The sequence below is a fragment of the Prosopis cineraria genome, unplaced genomic scaffold (genome assembly GCF_029017545.1).
Source record: "Prosopis cineraria cultivar Desert tree isolate PC_DT_omini unplaced genomic scaffold, ASM2901754v1 PC12, whole genome shotgun sequence".
NCBI classification, from domain to species: Eukaryota; Viridiplantae; Streptophyta; class Magnoliopsida; order Fabales; family Fabaceae; genus Prosopis; species Prosopis cineraria.
Genome location: NW_026555343.1, coordinates 41,365,587 through 41,375,042, shown reverse-complemented (window position 1 = coordinate 41,375,042; position 9,456 = coordinate 41,365,587). Strand labels below are relative to the sequence as shown.

The following is a 9,456-nucleotide window of genomic DNA, read 5'->3' as shown; positions in this document are numbered from 1 at the left end:
TTTAAGCTGCTAAGAGGCAAGCTCAAGTTGTTAAGAAGTGTCTTTCAATATTTGAAAAGAGTAGGCCTCATCATTATAATGAAGAGGAAGTGTGGGCTGTAATTGAGGAGATCGGAGTACTTGAAGAGAACAAAGAAAAATGTTACTTCTTTTTATGTGATGATGAGAAATGCAAGAAAACTTTCTTTAGGGTTTCATGACATAGGTGATTATAAACATTGTTCAATATGATGACCAGAGTTGAAGTTCAATGAAAGAAGTATAGACAGGGGGTTGGACTTTTTTTATTTATAGACAGTAGTACTTTTAGTTTATGGTGACATGTTGGCCTTTTTTGCTTAGAAAACATATATATTATATCATGCTTTTTAGACATGTTAGTCTTTTTTGTTTAGTAAACATATATATTCTGTCATAATGCTTATGATGTATTAACAAATTGACCATAGTATTTATAATATCTCATTATCAATATGTTGGAGATTTTATTTTTATAAGTACCATGTTTTATTTTATCAGTGCCCATTTTTTATTTTAAAATGTGAAAGTAACTTTTTTTATTAAATTATTTGATTTTAAAGTATAATTTAAAAAATACATTTTAACAAATAATTTGATTTTAAATTAATTTGATTATGTTAATTTTAATATGATTTTAGCTTTCAATTTATTTTTACAAATATAATTACATAAAATATGATATATTTTGACACAAGAACATTATAGTTATTACGATATATGTTCATTTTATTTTTTCCTTATTTTCTCCTATCCATCCAAACAGGATGAGTGATAATATTTTCTTTTTAGTTTTTTCTTTTTATTTTATTTTATTTCTTCTCAACTTTTCTATCTATCCAAACAGAAGGTAAGGGTAAAATTGTTTTAATAAAAACATTAGTGTGTCGGGACTCTTTAAGAAATACTTCAAGCACAAAAATGTACTTTTATCCAAACAAAATGCAATTGGTGTTGCTTCAGCCTGAAAAAGGCTTTGCCAAAAAAACAAAAAACCCTTGAAGAAGAGAGCTTTGGAGTGCTTCATATATGTAAGATAGATAGGAAGTAAAGAGAAAAAATGACTCAATAAACTACCGACCCATCATTCCGTAAATCATTAAAGACTTGTTTGATTAGAGAGAAGGGGAGAAAAAATTTTATCTACTTTACCAAGCAAGGAGAAGAGAGCCCTCTCCTTATCTGATAAAGTGGAGGGATTTAAAATTTGTCCTCTTTTTCTTTCAAAACCTTCCTAAATTAAAAGATTTTCTCTCCCTTCTCCTTCTGTGTCCCTAGAAGAAAAGGGGAGAGAGAAAAAATTTTTTTTTTTTAAATTTTCTTTACTCAACTTTATCAAATAAGGGAAGAGAAGGGAAGAATCCCCCCCCCCCCCCCTTAATGGTCATTTGCTCCATCGAATATCAAGAACTTACGAGAACGGCAAAGGTCATTTACTGGTTGGGACTGCCTGGAATTAAATTCATATTTCGATCTCGAATTGTGATTCTCTGTCATTCTTTCAGTCGCTTTTCTCAGCGACCCCATTCTAATGCATTTGCACTGGGCCTCCAAAGTATCTCTCATTTCCACCTTACCCCAATTCCGGTTCATATTTTGATCTCAAACCGTGATTCTCTCTAGTTGTTTCAGTCGCTTTTCTTCGTCTGCGGGTCATACCTGCCATAATCGTCTCCGACATCGCCTGGTCGAACTACCGGCCATTCGCAATGCAATGCGCCATGGAAGATCCCCGACAACAATATCTAAACAACTCGGAGACTTGCTCCTGGTGGCTTCTATCACAAAAACTCTGTCCGAGTCCGGAACTCGGAACCTTGCCCTCGACCCAGCTCACACGTCTCAACTCACTGAGCCTATTCTCCTCCGAATCCTCTCAAATCCATCACTTCACCCTTCAAAGAAACTTGATTTCTTCCACTGGTGTCGTTCGCTCCGACCCGTGTATGCGCACTCCGCCGCCGCCTATTCTCACATCTTCCGCACCGTTTGCCGCGCCGGCTACCTTAACGAGGTACCAATTCTTCTCCGCTCGATGAAGGAAGACGGCGTCGTTGCTGATTCTCAGGCGTTCAAGGTTCTCCTTGATTCTTTCATTCGGTTGGGTAAGTTCGATTCGGCGCTGGAAATTTTAGATTGCATGGAAGAACTAGGGGCTACCTTGAATCCCCGAATCTTGAACTCTGTTCTTATTGCTTTGGTAAGAAATAACCAGCTGCGTTTGGCTCTGTTTATATTTTTTAAGCTTCTGGATGCTGAATCCAATGGTGGTGGTGATGTTGGTTCTGCCCCTAGCTCCAATGCATGTAATGAATTGCTAGCTGCTCTTAGAAAAGCAGACATGAAGGAAGAATTTAAAAAAGTTTTTGAAAGACTGAGGAAAAAGGAAAAGTTTAAATTTGATATCTGGTGTTATAATATTTGTATTTATGCTTTTGGATGTTGGGGTGATCTCAGTACTTCTTTAAGCCTCTTCAAAGAGATGAGGGGAAGAGAATCTGATGCATCTGGGAGTTCAGTTGGGCCTGATTTGTGCACCTATAATAGTTTGATCAGCGTGCTCTGCAAAGTTGGAAAGGTCAATGATGCACTCAAAGTATGGGAGGACCTTAAAGGATCTGGTCATGAACCTGATGAATTCACTTACAGAATCCTTATCCAAGGTTGTTCCAAGACTTATAGAATAGATTATGCAGCTAAGATCTTTTACGAAATGCTGAATAATGGATTTCAAATGGATACAGTTGTTTATAATTCTCTTCTAAATGGACTTTTGAAGGCCAGAAAAGTAACAGAAGCTTGCCAGCTTTTCGAGAAAATGGTTGAAGATGGAGTAAAAGCCTCATGCTGGACATATAATATTTTGATAGATGGATTACTTAAGAATGGAAGGCCAGAGGCTGCTTATACTTTATTTTGTGACCTGAAAAAGAAAGGTCAATTTGTTGATCGAATTACATACAGCATCATTGTGCTGCAACTTTGCAAGGAGGGTCTACTTGAGGAGGCACTCCAACTGGTGGAGGAAATGGAAAGCAGAGGTTTTATTGTTGACCTAGTTACCATAACTTCACTCTTGATTGGCGTCCATAAACATGGCCGTTGGGATTGGACAGACCGGCTTCTAAAGCATGTAAAAGAGGGTGACCTGGTCTACAATGTTCTCAAGTGGAAAGCGGGAATGGAGGCTTACATGAAGAGCCATAAGAGTAAGAAAAAGGATTATACTCCATTGTTCCCTTCCAAAGGAGATTTTGAGGAGGCGATGAACCTTATAACTTCTGATGATATCAACCTTGATTCAGACGGTGCTACAACTAAAGATGAGGGGTTGATTTTATCCTTTGAAACTGATGAGTGGTCTTCATCACCATACATGGATAGATTGGCCAAGCAAGTAAAGTCTGATGGCCATTCTCCTCAACTGTTTTCCCCTACTCCAGCACGACGAGTTCAAGAAAAAATTTCACATTCCTTTGATATTGATATGGTAAATACTTTCTTGTCCATATTTTTGGCTAAGGGGAAATTGAACTTGGCTTGCAGGCTGTTTGAGATTTTCACTGACATGGGGGTGAATCCTGTGAGTTACACATATAACTCTATAATGAGCTCATTTGTGAAAAAGGGCTACTTCACTGAGGCTTGGGCTGTTCTCAGTGAAATGGGGGAAAAGGTTTGCCCGGCTGACATAGCAACCTACAATGTGATAATTCAAGGTTTAGGAAAAATGGGAAGAGCAGACCTAGCCAGCTCTGTTCTTGACAGACTACTGAAGCAGGGTGGTTATCTTGACATTGTTATGTATAACACCCTCATTAATGCGCTGGGGAAAGCAGGCCGTATTGATGAAGTGAACAAACTCTTTGAGCAAATGAAGAATAGTGGGATAAATCCTGACGTTGTGACTTACAATACATTAATTGAAGTTCACAGCAAGGCAGGTCGATTGAAGGATGCTTATAAGTTCTTAAGAATGATGCTGGATGCTGGATGCACGCCCAACCACGTTACGGACACAACTTTAGATTTTCTGGGGAAGGAGATTGATAAATTGAGATACCAAAAGGCCTCAATTTTGAGTGAAAAAGATGATCCTTCTTGAGGGTATGAAGCCTCGGGTAACTGACTACGTGTATGTTTGATTTTTAGTTTACATCTAGCAAATGTTTATTTAAAAGGTCTAATTATTTATTAGATTTGATAAAGTGCATCCTAACTATAGTTTAAATGTGTTTTTGAGAGTTACTCAACTAGAACTTTAGAGAGAGATTTTTAAAGTTTTTTTGTAGTGGAGTTTTGCTCTGCAATTGTATTGTGTCATTTCCTCTAATCATAGATAGGATACTTTATTGCCGTGAAATGGTAGCTTTAAGGATTGGTGGCGTCAGAGATTGAGCACCAGTGGCATAATAAAACTCGGCTTCCTTAGGGAGATTATAAAATGACTAAATGAGGGTATTTGTTAATTGTTATGCAACTCTATCATCGATATATCAAAATCCAGTACAGCATTTTTTTTTTGTCAAAACTAGGATTAACGGACAATATTCTATAAAAAAAGGTATGGGGTGTGAATTGCATGGAATTACAGTGAAAATCCTTTTTTCAAACTAATGAACCAACACTTTGGTTTATTCTTTAGCACCCTCCGTTGCTGCATCACAAGACGTATACCGAACAGGTTCTATGGATCAAATTTATCACAAAACAGCTCACGACACCTTCCTCCTCAAGCTCCCTTTAGTCTGCTTCACTTTTGAACTCTGAAGAATCGACGTTTTAATTTTTCCTAGCTGTTAAAATCACAATTAGCAGAAGAAATAACGAGTCAGAAGACATAATGTATAATGGAAATCAAGAACAAATCAAGGAACAGAAGACAAAACTAGACTTGCCCAAACACGCAGAACTGTCTGGACACTCATTATGCGTGCTATTAACACATTCTTTCTCTGATATTATTTATAAATCATTTTTTAACTATCTAATTAAAACTAAGGAGAGATGGTGAAATTATTAATGTTGTCTAACAAAGAAATTTTTTTCAATTTACCCTTACTAAATAAAGTATTTTTAAAAACACTTTCTTTCTCCTACAACTAATTACTCTCTACTCATCGAAAATGGTGAAAGAGTAAAATTAAAAAAAGTAATTAATGATTCATTTTTTCTGTAAAATGACTTATAAAAAGAATCATAAATTGTTTCTATAAAGTGACTAATATATAAGATTGGAGGAAGTATTTGTCTAAACTCAATTACCTCTTGTATATAGATTAGCTATACGGAAAAGTACTCACAAAATTGTAATTAGAGTTGATACATGGCTTTTCTTCTGAAAAGCACTAATGTAAAGTTTCTTGGAAATTTCCAACACAGTTTACTTCTATGAGTTACTTGTGAGGTAGATTGCCTGAGAAAATTCCAAGTCGATGGTGGTTGCTATATTATTCTCTTAAATACAACAATTCTATCTATATTTTTGCCTTTCTACAACCTTTACAAATAATTTTCGTCTGTACTGTTCTTCTCATATTTTAAAATTTAAGAAAATCCTCATTCCTTTAAGTTCAAGTTTAATCTGCTATACCATTGTAACATGTCTCTACATTCACACCATATTGTAAAATCTATTTCAATTTCCTGGTTTTCTTGCGAGGCTTTTAGCTAACATATTGATCCAAAATTCTTTCGTACTTCTGCTCTCCAATATTATCAGGTTCATGTATACTCAACAAAACTTTGCCCCTAATTTACATGTATTCTAACGACAATCCCTGAAAACATATATGTTTATTCATTTTCCGTTTCTACTTTATAACAAAGCTCTACTTATCAAGGTTTAGTGGTTTACAAATTCACCAGCTTTTCTAGTTCTTACTTTTCTACTGCATAATTTTTCAATGAATATGCAAAGAACGAAGAAGAAAGAAATGACATCTTTTATATTCAGTAGCATTTCTTGATAAATATTTCTAGAGATAGATCCCTTGTTTTTCAGCCTTCACTATAAGTTAAGAGCAAGAAGAAAGTGCACTATTGCATACCATGAAAGCTCTTGCTCCATAGGACCTGGCCATCGATGCCAGTGAGACGCTCATCATCAAGGCGTTTCCACGTTTTAATCGACTTGACATCTCGCCACGTTCCCTTCACTGTTTTCTCCAAGCTAGCTACCACTACTCTTGCTCTCCTAGACCACCCAGCCTTTCCATAAGCATGATATCCAAATCCCCCACCATAACAAAGATGAGTACCTGTTAGCTTGCCGCAGAAGTCATTGATGTGATCATGACCAGTGAAAACCGCCTTCACATCTCCGGCTTCAACTAACGTCGTAAAGAAGCCGGAGTTCACAGATGCAGAGCTAATGCCTTCCTGCTTTACACCTGTAAAGTTTGATGAGTCAAAAAAAGCATATTCTGGTAATGGGATGTGGAAGTATGCGAGACCAGGAGCAGGTGCTTTCTGAGGCACTGGTTTATCCATGTAGGCTCTCTGCGGAACAAAGAGGAAAATGGTTAATCAAAAGATTACAATCCAAGGTTAAGTTTTGAAGAATTAGCAAAGAGTTAGTGATACAAATACTTTTATAATAAGCTTTTCAATTAGGTTCTTGACTTCGGCACCAGAGTTCAGTAAAGGTTTTGAATAAAGCAGTTCAGAGTATTGGCTACTTTAGCATTTCTAATAGTTATTGATATTAATAAACCTAATTATTGAGTTGTTTTTAGAGCGTTCATTGATATTAATAAATCTATTTATCGAGTTCTTTTTAGAGTGTTCATTGTGTTTCCTTTGTTTCCAGATCAGTTAGGCTAGGATACAGTGATCCACAGAAACTTCCAGTCATGAGCAGCTGTTGAAGCAACAATCAAGAAAAGCAGGGTGAACACATTTAGAGACTAAACTAACAATTTTGTCTCGAGTATTTTACCAGTTCAGCTTTAGTTTTATGAAAATAACAAATTACATACATATTAGTCCTTCAAATCCAAAACAACCAACACACTCATGCACATGCTAACTTTGGAGGACTAAAGCTAGATTGGCTTAACAATCTAGGGACCAAGTAGCTAGTTTAGTCATAATTTTTCTGGACACCAAGTGTTAATGTAAAGTAACTGCAGCAGCATGTCAAGGGAAATGATCAAACAGTACCCTTAGTTTTGCAGATGTTCGTTGGAACCATAGTTGCTGGGAGGGTTTAATCCAACCATAGCCAGGAATGGAAGGGGAAGTGGAGTAATCTCCGCTATCAAGAAAGTAGAGATTGAGAACTGATTTGTTTGCAAATTCAGTGCCCTCAACTCCTTCAACCTCCAAGTTATAGTTCCCAAAACCATCAATGATGTGTACTTCTGAAGGATTGAATTTTGAAAGAGTGTTCTTCATCCCCACAATGTGTTTCATCACCCCTTCCCTAGAGAGGGATCCTTCCTGATCATGGTTACCCAAAACAGCTACCCAAGGAATGTTCGATGCAATTGCTGGAGCAAATGCAGCATCCAATGATTTAGCCGAATCCGAGGAATCAAATCCAAAGATGTTATCCCCTGTGACAACAGAATGAACATGGACTTTGTATCAGATATTCAATCATCAAACAAACATATAACAAACTGGCTTTACAGGAGCAAACAAAAAAAAAAATCGTTTCATGTTTACCTAAATACTTTGTTTCTTTTATATACCAAGTACAATCAATATACTGATTTAACAAATCATATGGGATAAATAGATATCACTTTTCCACATGTACTAACTACTAAACTGGGTAAATGTGGATTCTTTCACAAGGATAATATATTAAATTTTGTTCTTTCTCTAGGATGTTGTTTCAAATTGCCCCAGTACGAGAACGTGTTTTAAGATTCATCTCTTCCATCAAACTATTGAATGATTGGGATTTCACTGTTACTGATACCATCTCTCCCTATAAAGTATGAAAGGAAGGAGGCTATTCTTAGAACCAGAAAAAGGATGCGACTGGGAAGCACAGGTACAGACGAGGATGACAGATGCAAAATATGCAGTGTTTCCATGAAAAATTCCAAGCATGTTGCTTCACAGGACAGAGAGAAAAGCGACATCAGAAGTTTATGACGAACTTTCTCAGTAGGAACAGAAGTGGGAAATCAAAACATGAGAGCTAAATACCAGTGAAAACGATGAGATTGGGCTTCTCGGCAAGGATCATTCTCTGAATAAAGGCAGTGGTATTAAGGTCGGAACAGGAAGCATTCTGAGAAGGAAGCACATCCAAGCAAAGGGTACTCTTGCCATCTGCATAGTGCATATCTGCCACCTGCAATATCTTGAATTCTCCATTATCACCGAACCTCAGCTTCTGCATCTCTCGTGGGTTCGCTTGTTTCGCCGCCAATACGCAAATCGGGAGCACACAAAAAGAGTACACTATCAGTGTCACCGCCATGGAATCAGAACCCAACTTCTTCCTCCTGGTGCTCTTAACATCAGAGCCGTTTCTACTATCGGAAACCATCTTGGTTAGGTGGTGAGAGTAAATGATGATGCTCAGAAAACCGTAAGAGAGATTTATTGAAGTCCGTAGAAGGAGGTAAGCTATCAGCTAGCTGATGTCGTACGGAAAGTAAGTAAGTAAAGAAAGCAATGAAAAGATATGAGAAAGGACATTCCCGGAGATGATTGAGTTGCTTACGCCTCACAATCAGAGACCAGCCCTCGATAGCTTCCAGCCTTCTACTACCCTCGTGAAGCACGATCAAGAAATTCAATTAAACAACCAAAAACAAAGGGAAATTTTAAAAAGTGATTTTTCCCCCCCTGAAAACTCTTGTAATGAATTCTTCTAAGATCATATAGTAACTATTTATGTGTTTACATTGAATATCATGGGTTGATTGATGAATTATTTTTGGCCAAGATGGATTGATTGATGATTGAAAGTGAAGGGCAGAGCTGAAGCGGATGAGACTAATCACAACCAAACAAGCGACGATGCGACTGAATCATTCTCATTTTATTATTATTATTATTATTATTATTTGCCGAAATTTTCATTTTTTATATAAACTTTGTATGAATCCAACCATTTTCATTTTCGCCTTGCTTTGCTGTGCTTTGTCTGAAAGTGAGGCCCATCCATGCATGTGACACATTTCTTAATGGTTTCTCATTATGGCCACTTTTTTTTTTTCTTTTTCTTTATTATAACCTACAATGTTCACGAATCTCCGATCTTCATTACCAGACCATGGAACAACAATACGACAATTTTAAACAAAAGAAAAGACGCAAATTGGGGTCTCCGTCTCTTGCTTGAGGAGGTCAAACCTTTTTAAGGATCATTTATGCATTTCCATGATGAGCTTGCGTTCACATCAAATTTAGGTAAGCTTTCAATTTAATTCTTTAATGTTATGAAATATATTTTTTAGTCCTTTAATCCAA

At 36.8% G+C, this 9,456-nt stretch overlaps 2 protein-coding genes across 2 annotated transcripts; one reads left to right on the top strand and one right to left on the bottom strand.

Annotated features, from left to right (window-relative positions):
- The first annotated feature begins 1,422 nt into the window (after positions 1-1,422).
- LOC129288449 (pentatricopeptide repeat-containing protein At4g01570-like) lies at positions 1,423-4,381 on the top strand. Its single transcript, XM_054925030.1, has one exon. It carries the CDS (start codon positions 1,733-1,735, stop codon positions 4,121-4,123), a length of 2,391 nt encoding a protein of 796 aa, XP_054781005.1. The 5' UTR covers positions 1,423-1,732; the 3' UTR covers positions 4,124-4,381.
- An 82-nt stretch (positions 4,382-4,463) lies between these two features.
- Positions 4,464-8,870, bottom strand: LOC129288450 (probable inactive purple acid phosphatase 29). Its single transcript, XM_054925032.1, has 4 exons — positions 8,182-8,870; positions 7,183-7,577; positions 6,069-6,519; positions 4,464-4,814 (listed from the first exon to the last, which is right to left on the bottom strand). The coding sequence occupies exons 1-4, from the start codon at positions 8,525-8,527 to the stop codon at positions 4,801-4,803; spliced, it is 1,206 nt and encodes a 401-aa protein (XP_054781007.1). The 5' UTR covers positions 8,528-8,870; the 3' UTR covers positions 4,464-4,800.
- Positions 8,871-9,456: the final 586 nt, after the last annotated feature.